At 38.2% G+C, this 23,428-nt stretch overlaps 1 protein-coding gene across 4 annotated transcripts; it reads right to left on the bottom strand.

Moving 5' to 3' along the window:
* Positions 1 to 2,088: 2,088 nt before the first annotated feature.
* crtc1a (CREB regulated transcription coactivator 1a) lies at positions 2,089 to 22,021 on the bottom strand. 4 transcript variants are annotated; one of them, XM_029453297.1, is made up of 16 exons: positions 21,809 to 22,021; positions 20,854 to 21,003; positions 18,526 to 18,642; positions 16,333 to 16,458; positions 15,889 to 15,950; positions 15,238 to 15,332; positions 14,472 to 14,557; positions 14,336 to 14,376; positions 13,784 to 13,974; positions 13,465 to 13,604; positions 13,068 to 13,151; positions 11,888 to 11,986; positions 10,174 to 10,278; positions 7,698 to 7,781; positions 7,391 to 7,568; positions 2,089 to 6,848 (listed from the first exon to the last, which is right to left on the bottom strand). In XM_029453297.1, exons 2-16 carry the CDS (start codon positions 20,977 to 20,979, stop codon positions 6,643 to 6,645), a joined length of 1,740 nt encoding a protein of 579 aa, XP_029309157.1. In that variant the 5' UTR covers positions 20,980 to 21,003; positions 21,809 to 22,021; the 3' UTR covers positions 2,089 to 6,642. The 4 variants fall into 4 exon arrangements, with proteins under 4 accessions (XP_029309157.1, XP_029309159.1, XP_029309160.1 ...); XM_029453299.1 differs by lacking the exon at positions 10,174 to 10,278 and having other exon boundaries at positions 21,809 to 22,020; XM_029453300.1 differs by lacking the exon at positions 10,174 to 10,278 and having other exon boundaries at positions 11,888 to 11,983; positions 21,809 to 22,020.
* Between the last annotated feature and the right edge of the window lie 1,407 nt (positions 22,022 to 23,428).

Raw genomic sequence — 23,428 nt, 5'->3', positions numbered from 1 at the left:
TGAGTTTATTTTCAGAACAACTTTGGCCACAGGCCTAATTTCCAATTTCTATCTTTCAAATTATCTGAGCTGTCATACATCCTATTACATCTAGAACATTACCAAATGTCACTTTTGAGGCATATTGATGTGTTAAGGCCCTGTCTCACATATCCGTATGGCAGAAACGTACGCTGGTGTATATGAAGATTTGTCAGAGTCCAAATACGTCCAACTTCTCATCGGATCGGAAAAGTTAACGTATACAGATACGCATATCTAACCTAGTGATAGAGTATCACTTACTTATACAAAATGTATCAGACAAATACCCAACAAATGCATAATGTATAAAAAAATATGGCGTATACAAAATATCGGCAACGCGCTGGTTTACGTTGATATAAGGTAAGGTATAAGTAGTATTCGTTAAGAGCTCACTGTGTTACGCTGGGGTGCGTTGTTGAACGCTGATGTTTTGAGTGTGTTCAAAATTACCGGACGTACCCGACGTGTGCTTCATAAGATATGCAGACGTTACGTGACGTTAGACATACGTGAATACGGAATACGTATGTGAATACTTACCTACGTAAATATAGTACGTAAATACCTACGTGAATACAGTACGTGAATACTTACCTACGTAAATATAGTACGTAAATACCTACGTGAATACAGTACGTGAATACGTTAGAGCCAACTCATTAATAACGACTGGATAACTTATTCGTAACCTATGTTAAGCTTATGCCTGAGGATGGAGTAACTTATTAAACGTGTTTCTACAGTACAGCTAGCGTTTTGGGAGCTTATTGGGGTTTGAATACAGTATATAGGGTCCCTGTGAGTAGCTCATCCTCACTTCTTCACAGCACGTCTTGATGAGCACATCAGCCCATCATCAGAGAGCATGGAGGATGCTGAGCGGCTGCGACAAGAGTACATTCCGTTCTCCAGCATCAGCATGACGTGAACCAGATGACACTTTTTGGCTCCGTTGGCCAGACGCTCTGATACGTTTTGTATAAGTAAGTGATACGCTATCAATATGTTGGACATACGTATAATAATTAGTTATGTATTCGTTATGTATACGTCAGCTACAACACCGCTGTGGAAAAGTTGGACGTATGTTGAGCTACTTTTCATATACACCGGCATGTTTCTGTCATATAGAACTGTGTGACAGGGCCGTATGTCTGGCGTGTTCGGCGTATCGTCTGCGTCCTTCGAACGATCACAACTTACCCTTAATTTATATCAACCTATTGCTGATATTTCGTGCCAGCATACGTTTCTGTCATACGGATATGTGTGACAGGGCCTTTAACCACAACATGCAAGTTATTATGAATGATCAATAGTGATGACTTTACATTGCAGCATTTCACCAGCAGGTGGAGTCCTTCAGTTTCCAAACAACTAAAAGAGCAGATGCTGCATCACTGGCCCAGTTTGGTTGTAAAACACTATTGAGCCATTTGAGGGCATCAGAGATGGTGAAGCCCGGGAACTTTAAGTCCTTTGAATTTGAGTTTGATCATACTGCAGGTAGCGCGACCAGGCTGGTTCTTTAGGGGATCATTCATGTTTAGTTTTAGTGCATTGAGGTGTGTTTTTCAAAGGTTTTCTCATGGTTTAATATCCACAAACAGAAAGAAAAAAAAGAGTCTATTATTTGCTAAGTTAAAAGTCACTGTCTATATGATTATTGGTATTAGAGGAGCAAAACAAGGAGAGACACATTGGGATTTGTATGTTGTAATAGATAAGCCATCTATCTGGATGGTCATGGTATAAGCAAACACAAAATAACCTTTGTAACATATTCATGAACCTTACCCAGTGTAGAAAAGACAGAAATCTTACCACCATGGTCATTACTTAAGTCATCCCACGAGCCAAATGTCCAGTATCAAGTCATTAAAATTGTTACAGAGTGGGAGAGGCAGGGCAAGTGCTGGGCGTGAAGTTGTGGAGTGGGTGTAACGGTCTAAGTTATGCCAATTATGGGGGCAGTAATCATCATATAACTACTGTTTTAGTTTTCTTGTGCTTTTTGGAAACCACCTAATGACAAAAAATAGATTAAAGAAATGTCTTTGCTTAGTTAGATATATTTATTTTTATTTCATTTACAAATAATAATGCAAAGATACAAAGACAGAAGCCTTCACACAAGAAAAATACAATAGGTACATTTCAAACAGAAGCGTATTTCATCTTTAATGTAGCACACATTTACAGCCAACTTGGATTCTTTTGGTCCGATTTGACAGATAATAGAAAACACACCATCTGAAGAACAAGGTTTGAACCAGTAATTTTTAAAGGGTTATCTCAAAAAAGTACCAACTTGCCAAGCTGTGCTGCAGAATGCCAGATTTTGCATATTCTATGAGCATAATATTTCCTGTTGCTGCGAATGTACTATAGGAGCATTGTGCACCCCTCCACGGCAGTAAAATGCATGTGCAGTGTTTGTAGTCGTATCACTGTACTCAGAAACAAAATACATTGTATAACAATTTAGCTGCCATTGTATGAGGCTTGAACCAGCAGCGGGCTGTCCTCAAAATGCACACAAAGGATTCATAGATGTGGGTAACCCACTGAGTATCTGTATACGACTATGACTCCGTTTCATCTTCCTGATTCAGTTTGTGTTTTAACATGACTGTACAGTATCTGTATCTGCTATTTCTTATGTTATTTCTAACTGTATGTCTGTTTTTTTCTCGGACAATATGTATATAGTAATATTCACTACAAAATAGTGTTCAACAGCAGATTTATAAAACAAGGCAAAACAAAATACTTAATTTAAAGCAAAATACAATATGTCAGGGTATTTTGAAATTCAGCATCATGCAGAAAAGAGATTCCCCAGGTATTGGATAAGTCAGTCGCATCTCTTTAAGTTATGCTGCAAATGTCTGTAGTAATTTTAAATGTAAACAATGCATCGATACGTTCATAGTTTATATATGAAATAATTCGTACCCCAAAACAATATTTAAAAAAACAGAAGGGAGAGGGTGTGTTTCAACAGTTAGAAGGATAAAATGTCTAAGTATTCTCTCATTTATGGCTGTTTTGAACTTTGGCTTAAAGGTTCAGCTACTGATTTAACCCTAAAAGAGAGAAGAATATACAGTGCAGATGACAGATTTACTATAAAACTAAATTGAATAAAATCTAAATAGTACCTATTGTATTAAAAGGAACTTCTGATGTCATAGCAAGTATAGAAAGGGGAATTTCTGCAAATAAAAGTCTGTAAATTAAATAAAAAGTGCTTTCAGGGTCCATAGGAAATACAAGGAATCCATATAACTTCAAAACCTCATGAAGTAGAATATATTATTATGGTCATAGTATTGAAATCACATTACTGATTCACTAGTAAATATAAATAGCAAAACAATTTTGCTATTCTACACTGCAAGTGGTTCATATGTAGTCTGGTATTCCAGTATTTAACAAACATTTTTTTATGGAGAGAAAAACAAACATTGCTCTGGTGTAAACTCTTGTCTCTGTAAACACTGGTATAATACCAATGGATACCTGAACGTTGATGCATAAAAAGGTGACAGTAACAGTCAGAGCTATCTACATGAGCACACAAAAAGTTCAAAGAAATGCCTAAACAGAAAATGGACCGACAAAGATGTCAGGCTCACTATAAAGTCTGAGGACCAGCAGAGAATATCGAGCCACAATGACATATTGCAGCACATTATTTCTCAGTGCATTTTCCCACTTTGACATCATAGCACATAAAGCACGAAAAACATTGTTCCTACCTTACAGCAATATACAAAGCTAGTCTAGATTTACCATGACATAATAAAACTCTGTGGGTGTTGCACAGAAAATAAGCACATAATGTATATTGCAGTGTAAAACAAAGTACCAAACAACAGCTTCTACGTGTGCATAAAAGGCTGATTACCATATTTCCGATGCTTTTAGGCTTTACTTTGCAGATACATTAGCCTACACATGACGCTGAATTGAAAAGAGACAAAAGGACGATATCGCCAAACAAGAAAAACAAAACACTTCGACAAACAAAGCTGACTCCACCCTTCAAGGTAAAATTAACCCAAGCCGTAAAGGGGAAAACATGTCCAGATATTCATGCAGTCACAACATTATTAAAATAAGAGAAAAAAATAAGAAAACACTACATCAAAATTCAGAAACGTAATGCACCAAAACAGTGTTTTGTTTTTTTTTTAAGTAAAAAAAAAAAAAAAAAAAATCTTCAAGCTCAAAAACGTAATTTTAACTGATCCGAACCACATTTGTCAGAACAGTTTTGATTTACACTATGTGAGAATAATGGTGGAATAGAGGGCACAGGAGGACCTTGACACACATCAACAGTGATGATGTTGCAGCTACAGAATAGCCTTTTTCATAGTGCGGAATATTTATGAGAACTTAACATATATTAATTTGTATGGGCATTTTAATAATAATTATACCTGGACTGAATTACAATATAAATTCCATAAAATACTTTTCAGGGATGGGTTGATCCCATCTGGCACAATATTGTGATAATATGCAACTTTCAAATGTACTCATCTGAGAAATCACACTAAACCGTACCTGTATCTTTAAATATTTTAACAATAAATTCTTAATATTCTAATCAGTGAATAATTATAAATATCTTTCTAGTTTATTTATCCAAAATTGAGGGAAAACTGTGTAAACAGACAGCTAACAACATACTCACTGATTAAGTAAAAACAGCTCTTTTAAATAGACTATCTGTATATGACTTCTCAAAAATAACTTATTTAATTTACCCTTTATTCACATTTCTTTTCTTTTTTTACAAGAAGGCAAGTTTAATCAAAGACAGGGCAAACAGGTCCAGTGCACTTAACAGTCACAGGGGATGTTTGGTATATAAACTCTCATTAATCAGTGTTTTAAATAAATGCATAAAGTGCAATATGAGAGATGGGACACAGTTGTGAGTGAATCCAATGGACCCACTCACTGAGGATTTTTTTTAAAGAGCAAATTCATGAAGCCGTATGAATGCAGAACCAAAGCCCGGAGAGACATGGAACAAATCGATAAAGGGCACAGACCACACGAGCATGACGAGGAAACGGATATTCGGTTTCACTGTAGTACCAAGGAAACAAAAAAAATCAAATATAAAACCTAAAACAAGATTTGGTTCTACCGTACATAAAGACTAGATAAGAGAGGCAATGAGGATGACAGGATGGCAACAACACAACTATACAGATGTGACCTAAATACATTCTCATTGTATCAACAATGCTGTTCTAGGATAGAGGCAGTTCAATTGTCTGGAAAAATATATATATATTTCAACTACACTGAGGTCACATCTTTGGGAGAAATCCAGGAGAGCTTCTACTGTATGACACACACTGAGCATTCTTTTCTCTCCACTGTCCTAGACTGAAAGGAAAATGTAAAGAGTTTCAAAAGTATCAAAAGAAATATAACATGGCACCATCGCTGTGCATTCTATAAGAACCGTGCACATTGGCTTCCTTTTGTAAGGGTTCATATTATCCGTTTCATTTTACAGTCCTAAACCAATTGCTGTAGTTTTGCATAGATACCATTACGCAAAATCTAATCACATTCTGTACATGTAAAATATAAAACGAAACAAGCCTGTAAACATCTATTTCATAACAAAGAACTCATTAATCCTTTTAGATGATATGGTAGTGACAATGGATGAAGTAATGGGTAAAGATCAGCGCACATCAAAAATACAACTACAGTAATGCAACTGTGAATTATGTAGGCCAAACCAAACAGTAAAAAGGACTAGACAATGAAATATTTTTTTCTCATTTACATAATAGTCATGTTTGCCTGAAAACCAAAATGTCAAGCTATTAAGGCAAAACAAGTATGCACAGTGGTTTGTGATTTCATGCATAACTGATGACTGCTATTTACTATGGTACAATCTAAATCTCCTGAAAATAACTTAGGTGGCAAAATAATAACTCATCTTCACTCAAGACTTTAGAGAAGATTTGGGAAAAATCAAAGCCGGCCTGACTTTGGCTTGTTGACTACACATGGATTAGCTCTTAATTAATATCCAAACTGAATGTACTAGTGAGAACAGCCAACTTGGCACGGAGGAGGTCCAACTTGACAGGTGTTTGCTCTGAGTCACCCAGCTACACTAGGTGTTCTGTAGATTGTTAAGGGTTTGCTCTGCAGCTTTAATCATTAATCATAGTCATTGATGGAGAATAAGAGCCCAGCCTCCTTCTGCCTTCATGATATTTTCATCAAGTTCCCTTAAATGAAAACTAAGCATCTAAATAAATCAAAATTAAATGTGCCTTTATCAAAAAGTAGTGACAGAACCATAAATATCATTCATACCATAACTTCAGTGTCATCAGTCGTAATCCATCTTTCCAGGTATTCAAGGTTTCCAGTCTTCAAAAACATTTCAAAGCATGAGGTTTCTTTTAAAAGCTCTCTTGTGGGGTTTGATTGGGTTGGTTGGTGTTGAATCGATGGTCCGCCCAGACGAGGTCTCGACCAGCAGAAATCTGCCCCCCCTCCCACCCAGGGCAGCAGTCCTCACACACCTGTGTGTGAGCGTGTTAGAAGTTGCAGAGGTTAGAGCCGGTCGAGGCGAAACGCGGCCTCTGTGGCGGGGTCAGTAAGGATCATGTCCGGGTCATTGAGCATGTGCAGGCCATCAAGCGTCAGCGGGTCGATCTTCAGGTCGTCCAGTGGGAACTGGGAGTCGACGTCAAAGCTGATATCTGTGGACAGCGAGCCAGTCAGGTCTTTGGGCAGGCTTGGGGGAGACTCTCCGCTCACTGAGCAGGAGCAAGATAGCAAATAAAATAAAAACAGTATTATTATATTTAGGGAACGCTCCCTGGTTCTTTTTCAAATAAGAAAATAAATCAATGGCAGCAAGAAGAGACGGACTGATAACAGTCTGGATTATGATTTGATAAGAACTTTCAGTAAAAGGCTTCACATCATGACATCTAAATTACACATTTCCGTTAATAACAGACACTGGTAAACACAATGGTAGTTTTTTGATAAATTTGACAGTCCCACCCATTTAGATTGCCCCGCACAAAAAAATATTTTTTCAGTGCAGTTTATTGGGTATACCGGTCCAATGTAATGCATTATAACAGCCCTGCAATGAATCATATCTTATAAGATTCAGTTTTTGTTGTCACAGTGTCCGAGGAACTGTCAGTATATCAAGATGTACAACCACAAGCTTTATTCTGGTGTGTGTTTTTATTTATTTAACACAAGCAGCAGCGTGCCACAGTTCCCTACAAGCCCCTTGTGGTAAGACCTAAGTGAGCGACATGATATGTCGAAGAAGCAGCACCTGTGAGAATGATGTTTGGGATGTTGCCATGGCTACTGTAGCCCAGCTGCTGCGAGTCCTGAAGGTTGCAATGGCCAGTCAAACCCATCATGAGCGCCTGGGAGTAGTTGAGGGTGGACGTCTGGGTATACATGCTGTCAGAGCTGATGGGGGTTTCCATCATGTTGAACTGCTCCAGCTGGCAATCACAACAGAAAGAAATACCAAAACTATATCACGCTGCTGTATCTCACATGTAAAAGCTCCAAAGCAAGAGCAGAACTAAACATGGACACTTAGGATTCTGTCTGACGGACAAAACCCGTACCTGTTGTGAGAGAGCACTGGCCTGAATGGACGGGAGCTGCTGGTCGTAGAAGTCTGCAAACACGCTGCCCAGAATGGAGTTATGCTGCAACAACAAACAGGCCAAATGTGTTTATTTACACTCTGGTTTAAAAGAAGAAGAAAAACTCCTGGTGCGGACCATCAACTATGAACATACTTCATCCAGGCTGCAGAAGTTTTACACTTAACATAAAATGAGGAATATGAAAAAGACACAGTCAAAGCACGCTGGAACAACAAAGTGCTTAATATCACCTCACAACGTCGGAAAATGTAAGTCTTTGGGTTGAGTTTGTTCATCCACGTATGCTAATGCTCCAGCCTGCTGTACATGTGCGATACAATAACTTTGTATATATTGCAGCTGTGCACTCAATAATAATTCTGTAACTCTGTGACATTACATAGCCTAAAGGGGATGTCACACACAGAAGAAGCAGTAAACGATTATGTAACAAACACATCAACTTCTTCATTCACAACGAATGTTTAAAGCAAGACACAGACACCAAACAATGTGACAACCCAAAGGCGAATTTGTAGGTAGCTGTTTCAATAATAAATGCAAACCAAATCAGTCCCTGCAATGTTTGCAAAATTTGCAAAATTTTGCTGTGATATCCAGGTGAAGCATGCGTACATCCACTACTCCAAGAAACAACACGTGAATATATTACGAGAGCTACTTACACGACATCAAGTGCCACTGTGGCAGCACTTTCCTATCTCAACAACACTTAAATATGGAAAATTAAAGCAAAAAAAAAGCTAATTTGGCTTAGAATAACTGACTAAATAATTGAATGAATAATCGAACAAATAAATAAATAAGGGCGTTCATTAGTTACTAAATAAGAACCATTGCACAAAATCCCAAAGGTCAGTATGCACTCACCACCAGCTAAAGATAAGGACAGGGACTTCTTACTTTGAAAAGCCTGTCCTTCCTCGACTGCCTTCTGGCCTTGGTGTTTTAATTAACACAAACCAATTGGAGTGAAATTCACATGAAATAAAGGGAATCATTGAAAATATAATCCCCTCAGTGACTTTATTCTCCCTCCACTGACTCATCCAGTGCAAGCTAATTCTCTTCAAGTCTCTCATTTGAATGTCCTCATTGAACCAGCGACAGAAATTCTCCTATTTCATCGTGGCCTCTTAATGTATAAGTAATTGGATCATATTCTCAGGCCGTGCTCTTCCTAGTTCAAAACCAAATTATCTGTGTGTGCTGCAGATGTCCCCACAGGGCAGAGCAGCATAATAGAGCACAGAGCCTGCCAGTTGTGGTTTAGCCCATGGATAACCTCAGCACCACGAGTGAGCCACTTCAGCTCAGCACAGAACTGAGTCTGGAGGACAAATAAGTGAAAAAAATGCGTATGCACAGTCACTTGCCACATTTCTCTTTCTCTACATCTCAAACACACACAAAGTCATACTGACAAATCAGTAGAATTAAGCTCATTTAAAATGCTACCTAACTATTTACCACTGAATCTAAAACTCTACATAATATACATTTAAACAAAGCAAACGTTTTAGCAGTTAACAAGTTACAGTACCACTGCCTTACACATTTCAAATGCTTATACTGAGTCTGACACAGATTAATAACCCTGATCCATGTTTACCTTGGGTGTGCTTATTTATCTTAAAGCACCACACTGCACACAAGGTTCAGTTTCTTGAGATTCAACCAGGGGAATGATTCTCTAAAAAAACGCTTTGAGGGGGTAAGATAGCCATCCCCCCTCCCATGCTACCTTAAATCCCCATGCTGGTGCAAAAACCACAATAAACACAAAGATCCTACGAAACATAAACAACAACAAAAAACTTCAGTGCAGTTTCTTTTATAACAAGACTGGAGAGGAAACAGTGGAGACGCAACGCAAATACCACAAAAGCAGCAGAGAAGGAAGGTCAGGGACACAGCTACATAACAACACATCAATGACACTGAGTGTTCAACGAGACTGGTGGTCAGATCTGGGCAAAACAGGGACTATTTAGAGTCCATTACATCTATCACTGTAATCATATCATCACATGGTTTTAAAAATTGTATTGTGGTATAATACATTTTTTTAAATGTTCTGATCTCCAAGAATGCTTCCTGAAATACTTGACTTCCTTGTATCATGTCACAGCATGAAAACCACCTGTGTAATCAATAACATACAATAACAATAACCATATCCATAGAAGCAAAGTATGTAAATAGGTACAACTATTTAATAGGCTGTTTTGATTAGTCCTGCTTAAGTGCTTGAAATAGACTGACACTTGTCTTTGCCCAGATCTGCTAATGTCAACACAATACAAGCAGCTGTAGGGGGGGGGGCAGCCACAGAGCCCTACTCGCCAACGATAACCACAGGACTACGATGCAGGGGACGGTGACGTTTATACAGAGCGAGCCAGCAGCTTACTGGTTCACACGCCCTTACTTGAGGCGAGCCTCCAGGTGAGAAGCCTTGATTGGAGACGGGGGAGGTTGGAGACTGATTGGCAGAGGATCCGACCCTACTGCGGTACTGTTGGAGGGAGGAGGCCTGATACAAGAGGATACGTTTGAGTTATTCACTTTAGACGATGTTCCTTATTGCCGTCTGTGTATGTGTGCTCACACTGGATATATATGTCTGGTGCTTGTAGTAGTGGAGGTTATCCAGTTGCTGCTGGAAGTCATAAACAGCATCCTGACTGAGGAATCATTAAAATATTGATTCACTTTTTAATGGTTGTAACCCAGCATACTAGCATCTAATGCTGAAAAACAATTAAAATAATTACAGTAGTGAACACCACATGTCACATCAATGCATTAATAATACTGAAACGATCTGGGAGAAACAGAGAAAGCTACAGGGGATTAATTAGGAGAGGAAAAATGTTGCCAGCAATCCTAGCTAAGCGAGTGAATACAGTAAAAAAACAACTAGAGGATCAGAGAGAACCGACTCTTTTGTTCCGTTCTGTCATATCTGCCCGTTTCAATCTACTCCTCCAACAAAATCAAAAGAAGAATATTTCCACAAACTAAAAGAAACAACGATTTCTATTCAGATCACAATAACAACTTGACTTAAGCAATACACGACCATAACTGTGGAAAGAAAAATATCAGTACTTCACACTTACTATCACAGTAAATAACAGATAAACTATCAAGTCACTCAGATTTAGAGGCGTATCAAACACGACTGATAATCTCTTATCACGCAAAGGCGAACAGGAGTTCCAACTTTCTCATTCCTAATCTATTAATAGATAGATAAGATATCAGAATATTGGTAGCATGAGATAGAGAAGTGATAAAGCAGTTCAAGGTCTCTATATATAGATATATAGACTAGATATAGAGATAAACTAGTGCACTGATCATTTCTGGACCTGTTTTGAACTCTTACGAAACTGAAAGAAGTATTTTCCATTATCTTATTGTAACTGTATTTAATTCAGACTCAAATCTACAGCTTAGAAATGGAGGCAAACATCTAAAAGCATCTCTGAAAACAAAGCAGTATATAATATAGGCTGGTAACTAAAACGAGTTTTGTATTTGTGATTAAGTGATCAGAACGTTAGATCTAAGCTGGTGTCTTGCTGTGTTTCCTCACAATGTTTCACTTGACCCCACACTGCAATAACTGAGACCACGAGAATGTAGGCCACTTCATTTCTGCAGTTATCCAAACACATTCCCACTGCAGCAGAAGAAGAGCAGCGAGAGCCAAGATCTGAAAGGCGCGCAGTGCTTTGCAAAAGCATTTAGATTCCTTGATGTTCAGCACATTTTGTGGTGCTTTTATTTAATTAATTTGGGAGTTTATGTCTCTGTTCTATGCAACAACAAAAAAAGGTTATGTAAAATAAATCATTCTAAGACTGTTAAGAGTTTGAAGTTTAAATTGCAGTCATACACGTAGACAGTACAATTTAGTTTTCTTTTTAATGTTAATGATTGCTATACAACTCTCCACAATAAATGCAGTCTTCTAGATCATTAAAAAATGTGCACATTGTCAAGGAGTCTGAATACATTGACAAGGCAGTGTGTCTCATCGAGAGCAACATTGATGCCATCTGAAGACACTTTATCAGGAAAGAAATGCAAACCGGCCAGGATACACTGATGTGATGCAGACAGACACTGCTCACCGTGTTCATGTCCACGGTCATGTTGGTTTGTGAGGACGTCTGGTTGTCTGACGTGGAGCAGGAGTTCACGGAGGTCGACAGCTGGACCAGACCTGTCTGCTGGAAAATAAAGAGCGGGGTCATAAATAGATACAGACATCGTGTAGTCATCAAGTATCACTTTATATAGTTCTAATACTGGCTTATCACAGATTAAGTACATCAGTATCTGCTTTTATAGTATGTTGGCAGATACAAACCATATAGCAATACATAAATGGCTACATTATTATGAGTAGTAGGACCATGTAGCTTATTTCCAGTGGTTAACTGTTCAAACGTTATTCTGCGTTATTGTTAGAAATAATGTTTATTTAGATTCAAATATAGATTTGTGGAATCCTGCCTACAAATGCTGTTTACATTATACTAAAATAAATGTCAAATATCATTATGAAAAAAGTGTTATGCTCAAATATTGATAACTGTATTAAGAAAACATAACATTACTCAGAATAAAACATCATAGAGGCCTCATTTTTTACTCATGACCAAATCAACAAATCAATGTTTGAATCATTATTTATTTATTTATGAGCTGCTGCTGCTGCTGCTGCTGCTGCTGTAGTGTACATCAGAGCAACATTTCCCTCATAGGGGTTTTCTTCAGGATGAGAAAGTGATCCAAGGACAGAGAAGAGTTTCTTCAGTGCTGATGCAAATTGATGGATTTTGGTGCAACATTTTAATGAGCAGATTTAAATTCGCTTTTACTTGTTACAAAAACGTGTTCTGTTGGGAACCCTGCACGTAGTATAATAAGTGAGGGAGAGACTGTAACGCAGAGAAATGTATGCTCAGGTTCAGCCACAACGTAAACATGACAGAGCTCTGAGCCCTGCTTGTAATCTGAGACTACATTTGTTATACTGATTTATTTAAGTTACGGACGAAGGTCAGGACTCAGGACATATCATCCTTATTAATTATTTTTAAATCTCAGTTGTTATTTATTTGACTCATTTCCTAACACTTTGACCACATCTGGATGCTCGTTCAAACTCTTGAAAAGAACTTTGTAACTCTTTTGTTTTAGAATAAATACTGCGATAATTAAAAAGATTCTTGCATGTAATTCACGGAGTATCTGCGGGTGCAAGAATTAAGGAGGTGGTGGAAAGAGTGCTGGAGGGAAACTGACTTGCTGGCTCTGGGACGACGGCTGCTGGTTGAAGAAGGCATACTGCGACAGCTGCTGCTCAAGGTTCATGGCGTTGATGGCCGCCTGGGGGAGCACAGCAACATATAAGACATGAGGTTCTGATGCTTAATGGAAAATTAAATATTATCTGCCTAGTTGAATGATTTATTAGCTACAAACCAATCTTTAAAATCAATTATTTTTTACCTACCTAATGAAAAATTGCTCATTCTGGGCATTCTTTACATAACACACATAACCTCATAAGCCTAACGGGACAGAAGGTCAAAGTGAATCAGTGGGAATTGTCTAAAATAAATAAAATCAAACATTCAATAAGGCTCAGATCAGTTAAGCTTGCATGATAGATTGTATTGGGCAGAGAGCGGGGCCGTACCTGAGAGAGAGAGAGAGGTGGAGATGTCGGGGAGAGCTGCAGGTTCTGGTGCTGGTGGGAGTCATTCAGGATGAGAGGAACCATGTCGTCCTGCCCAGACTGAATTTCCATGGTTACTGTGGGCTGAGAGGTGTTCACTCCTACCCAGTATAAAGAAAACAGCACAAGGAAAGAGATTTTTTAAAAGCACACAGAGTCATAGAGACATTGGCACCAGAGAGTGCAAAACGAAAATGACTTAATATCCTGCACATAACTGTTGGTACATCTGAAGTTCTTTCTGGGGGGATATTTGAGTAGACTCCGTCGGTGGCGTTACCTTGCGCATTAGCCAGGGTCTGTGTGCTGTTGGAGGAGCTGAACGAGGCTTCCACTGCATCATCTGAGTCGAGCGGGGTGGGCAGCGGAGGAGGAAACTGGATGTTTGTCAGGTCAGGAAGAGAACCGCCAGTGTTGTGGGCTGCGGGTTTTAGTGAAGTGGTCAACTGCTGGTCCGGAGACGGGAATATGCTGCAGGAAACAGACAAATCCATTGAACTTGTTGGCAACTAAAAGCGTAATACACTCACCTGGCTGAAGTCAATGATGAAATGAAGGAACAGAAACCTGAACCCTGTGTATCTTATGCTTATTACACTTGAGAATGTTTTTCAATACAAACAACGCCAAAAATATTTGGACATCGTGAATTTGGCCAGTCATACTTTTGCAAATGCTTTGGCTCCACACTCCCATTACTTTGGCAAAGTAAATGAAAAATATGTTCAATTACAGTCAGATGGCTTTAATTTGATGGCCTTACATTTGAAATGTTCACTTCACCAACCAAGACTAGTACTCACCAGTTCCACAAAACAATTAAAATACTCACTGGATCCCGGGAACTTTGCAGGGCTTGGACCTTGAAATGTTCTACAGAGAGAAAATAAAGTTTACAACTAGAGTATTGTGAAGACCACAGATAGAAACTGAGAGAAACAACATTAAAGTGAGTGTGGAAGTTCCACCTTTTTGCACTCCCAGTTCTGGTTTTGTCCATTTTCATCAACCTCTTGTTTGATTACTTCAGCCCCTGGTACAGTGAGCAGGAGAACTGGAGAGGTGGAGAAATAACAACAACAACAACAACAAATCTCCTTAGTCTCAGGGGTTTACAGATGTCCAGACTGTTTGAGCTTATAATAATCACAGCCCACATGTCCTCGGTTAATATGATCATTTAAATGCAAAAGAAAAAATGTAAAGAAAGGAAGGGGAAAAAAAGAAAGGAGACATTAATGTGACATTAATAAAAGTAAAACTTTAATTCAAAAAACGTAAATACTGAAAGGCAATAATGGAAAACACCAAAAAATGTCCCCATGGAAATTTATACAAATTGAATCAACGTGTTCCTGAAATTGGAATAATTGGCCATTAGCAGTAAAATTCATCGGGCACTTGAATGCACTCGGCTTTCTCAGCAGTCATTTTCCTCTTCTGCCTTCAAAGCCACATCAGACCCTTTCATCAACACACTGGACTCAACTGAACCGCCAAGAGAAAGCAGCAAAATAACACAAAAAATAAAAAGGCGCACAACAACACAACCCCACCTATTGCAGATATTAAGAGTGGACACTATATGAGCGTATCGTACAGTTTACACTTATCTTAACCTACTGGTCAATATCTAATAACTATCCTGTTACTGAGCATGTTCGTATTAATGCTGACTTCATGAAAGTTTTAATGAACAACTTTAAAATGAAAACTCATTGAGATAATACGTACATCTTTTTGGCTGGAGCTCCTGTGATCCTCCTGTGAAAGAGGCCTGTTGGGCAGGAGTTAATGTGCTCTGGTGCAGTGCTGAGTCAGAGTTCGTCCTGCAGCACAAGAATTAAAAAATAAAAGAAATCACAAAGTGCATTGTCTAGTAAAATCTAAGAAACAAATACTGTCTGTTGTAAAGCAAAGAAACTACAAATCACTCAACTCCAGTGTTGTACAGCACATAAAAACAATCTTATACTAATTATCAACACTCGATTGTTAAGCTCATGTAGTGTGTAGTCACAACCTTATTAAATACGTTTGATATTTAGGATCTAGAATAATCTAAAGTGATCCTGTATTTTATAATGCATTTTGTGCATGGCGATAATCTGTGAAAGTAAGGCACCAAATAAATGATGCAATATGTTTTCATAAAGATCAGTTAGGATTTTAAAAGTCTTGTGTTATGTTCAATATGTGTCTGGTATTGTTCTGACCTTGCTTCTTTATCATCTTGAAAATAACATATGCAAACAGTGAACAGTAGTGTGGTGCAAGTCGGAATTAGGTGTAAAGGTTTTTATTATGATCGTAATTGAAAGAGTAAACATTAAGATAAAAAACAGTCATGCAGAGACAGAGTTTCATCCTTAGAGGCTATCTTACCTCCTCCAGCTGGTATCAGGTGGTGGTGACAGATATACTGAACCATATGGACAGCTGTCAATGTGATCGCAGGTTAAGAAAATAAAGCTGGAGACTGGGAGTCTTAGCACATTCAATGCATTCAGTCCTGCGAAATCTGGTACAGTGAGGGATAATGAACAGTGAGCTTCACATCACGGTCTGATATTTGTCAAGGGTTAATCTGCAACACTGACTGGCTTACTGTACATGCTGCTTATTACAAACCAACCATAATTTGGCTTGATTAATTACAGGCTGAAGTCATTTACAAGCATGCAAAACACAAGTTAAGTGATTCTGCAGCCATAGAAACATCTGTAACATCCATCAGCTACATTTAGGTAGGTGTGCTCTTCCTAAAATACTGCATCTACCCTCAGTATCTAAATAAACAGTGTAAAATCAGACGGTATTAAAGGATATCTGGCGTCCATGTTTGTCAATAGTCAGGGGTTTTTGGTGGGGGGATGTGATGCGGCTCCGGTCCCGGTAGACTCTGTCCACCAGCCCGTGGTGTCGCGTCGATCTGTTCATGTCCAGCCCTGAATTCTGACAAACAAAGACAGAAAAAATAAAATTAACTTGTCGAATTGTGGGCATTACATTCCAGTTCCAACTCCAAGTCACCAGAGTGTGTGAGGGTTTCTCTAACCAGTCTGCTGTATAGGATAGTGCTTAATATGAAATGCAGACACGACTAAATCCTTTCTTATGCTTTGAAGTCATTAATTAAAAAAAGAAGAAAAAAGGTATTGCACTAGTTCATGTAGCCTAGCCCCAGTTACACTATCCTTGGCCCACAGAGAATAAACCTGTGTTCTGAGCTCTCAAATGAGAAGCATGCAGGTAGAACAAGGATGAAAGCCAAAGAAGCTCAGGGAAAAATGATAATAGAAAATTGGAAAATGCCTGTGAAAGTACATATGAAGATCTGGGAGGTGCCCATTTTGTTCTGTTCACACACGCTTCTTAAAGTATTCCCTTGAGTAATAACATGGGCCATCATTTATCAGCTGATTCATGGAGGACCTGAGCCTAATACTAACTCCCACCATCCTCTGTCTGTAGAAAAATCCAAATAAGCTTCTTCTTGAGTTTTTCTTGGTTGTCAATGGGAGGGTCTCATTTAGATTCAACTTTGTATCTCTGTCCACACAGAATCATATTTGTTCTACACGAGTAAAGGAACGGTCTTATCAAGCTACTAATGCCACTACATTGATGCCGTTAAATCTTACTTTGTTTAAGTAGTTTGCTTCTTTCATACATGCATGCATCCCATGGCAATATATTGTATACAAATGTTTCCAAGGATGGTAATGGAAACATTAACATATAAAGAACAAAGGTTTTCTGCCCTCGTGCACCGCAGTGCTAGATGAGCATTTCTGCTAGAGCAAAGTTTTAAAGACGTAAAAGTATGGACGTTTCCTTAACTTGGTGTTAACTTCAATATCTTTTGGTGCCAATAGCAAGAGATAGTTTCCAGTGCATTTCAGGTGAAAATAAAAAATAAATTCTAATTCTGTTCTCATATACGATATACAGACTGACAGCATTGCCATCACACAGGTTCCCATCATTGGTTTGTGTTGGACATCACATTAACAAAGTGTGGACATCCTGCAGAGACATTATAATAAGGATGATGATATATCTAATGAAGGAAAGTAGTTTGCATTTCTTCCCCAGATGAAAGAGAACCTGTTGTAATTGTGATTAAACACAACCTTCACAAATCTTTCTTTTCATTTTTACAATATTCATTATTATGCAATTAAAATTAGTTTCCCCACATTTAGAAAATGCCAAAGTTAATTTGTACATTTTTTTAACTAACCTTAATATTTTCTGTCTTTGAAACTTCTACAGAAAATAATTCAAAGCAAAAACATTGAGTTTCTTTTAACGTCAGTGCCATGTTTGTTCATTTAAGGTGTCTTAGAAACAATGAACAAAAGCACACAACTGAGGCTCCTTCCAAAGAAAATATAGCCTATTTACTTTAGTACCACATCAATACTTTATCTCATACATATCAACATCATACATTGTTAATATGTTGTGGGAGTAATATGTGAAGTTCAAAGTCATGGTTGAATTTTCTTTCTCAGACTTTGGACACAGTCAGTGTTTAATAAAATGTTCACTGTTTGGCATACAGCTCTGTAGGAGTGTGTAGTCCACCATACTATAGTGAAAGAGACACCTCATGTAGACTGTGGGTTGGTATATACACAAATCTGACATTTATTCTAAACAAACTGCTCCTGTTGCTTACATATGTAAACAGAAAGTTTGTCACTTCCTGTGTATCAGAGCATTTATCCAAGGAAACAAGGATCTCATTCACCAGCTGTTTAAAAAAGCAAATGTAAACATTTTTATAGAGCGGCCACAGGCTGAATAAATATTGCAGGATATTACTTAGCCATAGAGATGGGCACAATGGATATTCATTTATATGAAACAGCTGTGGATGATTAATGTAAAACAAATCCTGGTTCATTTGCCAACATTCAATGAAAATCTATTACTTACTCTTCATCTACACAGTATTTTAAATTGTTGATGAAAAGTTGCAAAATAATGAATAAAACACAAATAATCCCTCACGTCAAAAGTCATGTCCATAGTGCTGTTTCCAATCTGATTGACATTTGGCAAAGATCCTCCATAGTAGTGCCCACGGTTCGGTCCCAGCTGCAAGTACTGAGTTTTCTGCAACTGCAACTAGAAGCAGAACAACATCAAGTAAAACAAGAGAACATTATGTGAACTTTGCAGACGGAATATATATGGATGTTTCTTAGCCACAGTTAGTTCAGGCTCCAGCGACAGAAAAACAATGACCTGGCTATAAACACAACACAGGCCGACAAGATGGAGTCAATAATAGCATTAATAAAGACAGAAAAAATTAAAGTAAAATACTGCGAAAGGATGCATTTATACACCTTTATAGTTATCCAACTTTAATCCCATCTAGGTACTTATAATTGTGTGAACAGACGGCAACACTGACAGCACCACGCTTATTGATGTTTTCTTTATTAACCGCCTGTCTGAGAGAAACATTACACGTCTTCTGGCAAGGTATGATGCAGGCTGCTATATTTGCAGCAGTCATCACAGCAGTGCAATGTGAATTTAATAACTTTTGCATGTGAAAAGAGAATGTCCGAGATGATTCAACATTGACCGAACTTGCACATGGTTGAATTCCCAGAAGCAAACTTCTTAAAACCTTACAACTGTTTTTATTTCCAAACGACCTCCAGTTCCATTTCCCATTAGGGAACCCATAACCGGTCAATTAAATGTTCTCATGCAAGCCCACTGCTCACTGTTGGCAGGGCAGAAATCTAATAATAACAATTACTACGCCTGCATCACTGGTGTGTTTTGATAAGCCTCCGACCTCAGAGTGCATCTCTGTAACCACATTCATACCTACTCTGTTGACATATGATTACTTATTGTAACATTTCAGGATCAGGAAAAGAGCAATCCAAATCTTTTTAACCGCAGCAAGGCACAGAGGGAGGCTGAAGGGTAGAGGGAGGGGACAGGGTTAAAAGGATGACACTCTAAACCAGAGGCTCACTTCTCACAGGTCTAACTTTGGCTCAGACAACAGCTTCCTACCATTTGTCAATGCATTCAATGAAAATAATCACTTAAGATAAACTCTCTGACTCACATGTCTAGACATGCATCCTGAAAACCACATGTATAACAACATGGTCATTCTGACACAACTGAGTAATCAATTAGTTTGTAGAAAAATAAACAAATGAATTACAATTTTGCAATTGTATAAGTCTTGGTAATCATTTTATCAGGAAGAAATCTGCTAAAGCTTCATAAACTGCTTCACATCAGACATTGTCATAGTAGGGAGAGCACAGGTGTTAGTAATAACATTAACGAGCCAGCATGCACAACACCACCCTGAAACCAAATCAGCTAAATGGAATTGAGCTATAATTCATTTTGTTATTTACGCCTGTGCTCTTCCTACTGTGACATGTCATGTTTTCTGTTGTTTGGGTTGTTTTTTCATGTGTTGCCTTTTGGTCAGACTGAATTTGCCGTTTTAAGACTTGATTACAATGAAAACAATCCTGTAGCAGCAGCTCAATATCATAGGATGACAACAGGGCTGTATTCTGATATTTTTTGCATATTATTCCTCAATATACTGACAGTGGAAGCATACAACAAGCACTGCAGTAGCTGCATGTTTGCTGTATAGTAATAAGATGTCTACCCATCAGGCTTTCACCCAGCAGCAGTCACTACTAAAGCCCTGCCTCCGAAGGATTTATTTTAGAGGCCTGTGCTGTATGTGGCTTAAATTTCCACATAATCTGTTTGCCTTCATCTTTGGTGTAAATGTCTGTCATCATATTGCAGAGCACACAGGCCTGAACACCAGTCAGACAAGTTTGCAAAGCCACGGTGCACACACACGCACACACACACACCTCACCATATATCTACAGTATATACCACATACACTACGAATGATTTAACATTACAAAATGTATATTTCTATTACACTGGGTAACATCGTTTTGTCTAATCGCCTCTTCTCTGAAAGCACGAGACGAGGAGAAAAACATCTCTGCAGTTCGACGCGCGCTGTCAAATACGCATGCACGCCCCTTTGCTTTCCACTTGCGTGGGACAAAAAAATGAAATAACTTTTTCGGACGAGGGTCGCTGTCACTTATATCTACATTATATGACTGTTACCTCCTCCCAGCTCTGTTGGTTGTCAGTCGGGGGGATAAAAAGGCTACAGCTGGCAAGAAGCGTCGTTTGTTATTGTTTACCTATGCAGCCCTGGCTGCGTGCGGTTCCGCGATACAAATGCATATTTGACAGCTTGCTGAAAACAAACGAAGAGGTGGGGGAAACAAGAAGTGGTGTCGTTACCCTCGCAGCCCGGGTAATGCTGAGGTCTTTCATCACTTCTTCAAACGCCGCTGTCTCCTCTGCCTGCTTCTGGTTATGTAAAGCGATCTTTTCGCTGAATTTCCGCGGATTGTTCGAAGTCGCCATGTTTCGCTCTTCTGCTCCGTTTTCCTTCAATGGTCAGTGTCAAGCGACACGGAGTAAGGACACACAACTTCCGGTTAGAGGGGTTGAAAAAAGTAAAACAAAACACCGCAGAGTAAATGCAATTCAAAGTTGTTGTAGGAGGTATACGATGGACTATAACTAAGTACATTTACTAAAGTAGCCTACTGTTGAGGTATTGTATTTTACTTGAGTGTTTCTATTTTATTCTACTTAAAATATAAAATTGGTAAGCCAATAATGTACTTTTCACCCCACTATATTTATTAGACAACAGCTAACCCTAACCCTTACTTTGCAGATTCAAATCTTTTAATACAAAATATAAATAAACAAAGGAATTAAGATGTATGATCGTGGATAACCCAACAGAAGGCTATATAAAGTAGACTGTTAAGGTCATGCCAATAAAGTTTTTTGTATTTGAAATTAGCTCCACCTTAGCCAGCTGCAAAATTAATTAATTATTGACACATTAATGCATCAATAATCATATGCTAATGCAGTAATAGGAGTTATTCTGAAATAAGCCATTCTGTATGATAAGTATTGTTACTTTTGGTACTTAAAGTAAGCTATATTTTGATGACAATACTTTTGTACTTTCATGTAGGCTAAGTAAGATTTGTAGTGCAGACGTTTTTGCAGAATTAGGTTATTTTTACACTGTAGTATTGCTACTTTAGATCTGAGTCCGTGCCTACTTCTTCCACCACTGCCACCAGGGGACAGAAAATGCTCACAAAATCACTGTCCTGATATACCAGGAGATAATCAGGTTGTTACGGCTAACATAGTGGCAGACATTTACCTGCTTTGCTTTAGCTCCGTGTTTGTCTTCCCCAACTCCTGACAACTATATATTTAACTTGCTCTTTATGTAGCCTAATATTCTTTAGCAACCCTTCAGAGTTGTGAGGATGTGCCCAGCAAATGTAGATATTGATCAAATATTGAAATATTTCGGTATGCAACTGATCAGTTGTCTGTAGATTGTGTTATTATTTAGTCAACCCAAAGCTAACATTTTTCTGCCTGGCTAAAACTGAATTTGATTATTTTGCGACAAGGCATACTTTTATTATTGAAGGCAAAATCGTCTAGTTTCCGGTATCTACATGGTTGTCTCTTGCCCACTTGACGCAGCTGCCACGGTGAAGCTTTACGTGCTCACGTCGCTGCGCGGGGGTGTAGTGGAAGTGCACCGCACATTTGGACTGCAGAACAACCGCAAATTTCACCTTTAAAAAAACACGAATTTGTGATCTTCTCTGTTGTATAATAAGTGACTTCACGCACAACAGCAAAATATAGACATTATTATTATTATTATTATTATTATTATTATTATCATAATTATTATTATTATTATTATTATTATTATTATTATTATTATTATTATTATTATTATTATTATCATAATTATTGATATTATTATTATTATCAATATTATTATCATAATTATTGATATTATTATTATTATTATTATTATTAACCTATTATTTATGATTGGTAGTAGTAGTTCAATACATTTTGTAGGCACTAGAACAGGATTGTTTGTGGCGTCAGATGGTGGTTCTGTCAACTTTTTTGGAAATTCTGGATATGTTTAAAATTCAGCTTGCCTTTTTATTTGTGGAAAATAATTTACTTTCCTTGTCTGGGTTGGCCTAAATGTTTGTGACATTACGTCTCAGGCCAGAAAGTGGCAATGTCTGCCCCCTCTGGAGTTGTATGCGCATCCCTGCTGACTGATGATAGAAACTGTCACAACAGTGTCTCCCCCTGCTTTCCAGATGAATAGATTGAAAAGGTGAGCGGACTGTTATAGACTTACTCATGTGGAGACAAATTATCTCTTAGATGAGAGAGAAAGAGGTATTTATGTCACATATGTGTTAAGCCTTTTCCCCAATGAATTTTATAATAAATCAGGAAAAAAAGACCTTTGCGTGTCCAGTTTGGGAGTTTCATTTTCAGCAGCAGCAGACTATAAGCTATGAAAACAGCTGCATGCACAACATCCAGAGGCCTACACGCTTTATATACCATTATACATCAGGCTCAGTATCAACACATGCAAATTCAATCATAACACACGTTCTTTGCTTAGAGTCCAAACGCCACACCTACAATGACTTTTTGTTATTTTCACAGTGGAGCTGTTACACCTGCCATTCAGGATAGTAATTTGGTTGTAAAGTAACCATGGTAACATAGAAAAAGAAGTGACTCCTGGGCAGGTGGAGGGAAGGAGTCTGTGCACAGGATTATTATTTTATTGCTGAATAAGCCTTTAGGGTGGGAGCCTTAAAGTTGAGCCTGTTTGTTAATGGTGTAAAAAATGAGGAAAACCACATGTTATGCAGGATTCCCGTGTCCCGCTGTCCTTCACCAGGTATTGTTAATGTTTATCTTAATGCAAACACAC

Source organism: Cottoperca gobio, chromosome 17 (assembly GCF_900634415.1).
Source record: "Cottoperca gobio chromosome 17, fCotGob3.1, whole genome shotgun sequence".
Taxonomy (NCBI): Eukaryota; Metazoa; Chordata; class Actinopteri; order Perciformes; family Bovichtidae; genus Cottoperca; species Cottoperca gobio.
Note: the sequence above shows the minus strand (reverse complement) of the source record. Positions and strands in the feature narration are given on the sequence as shown.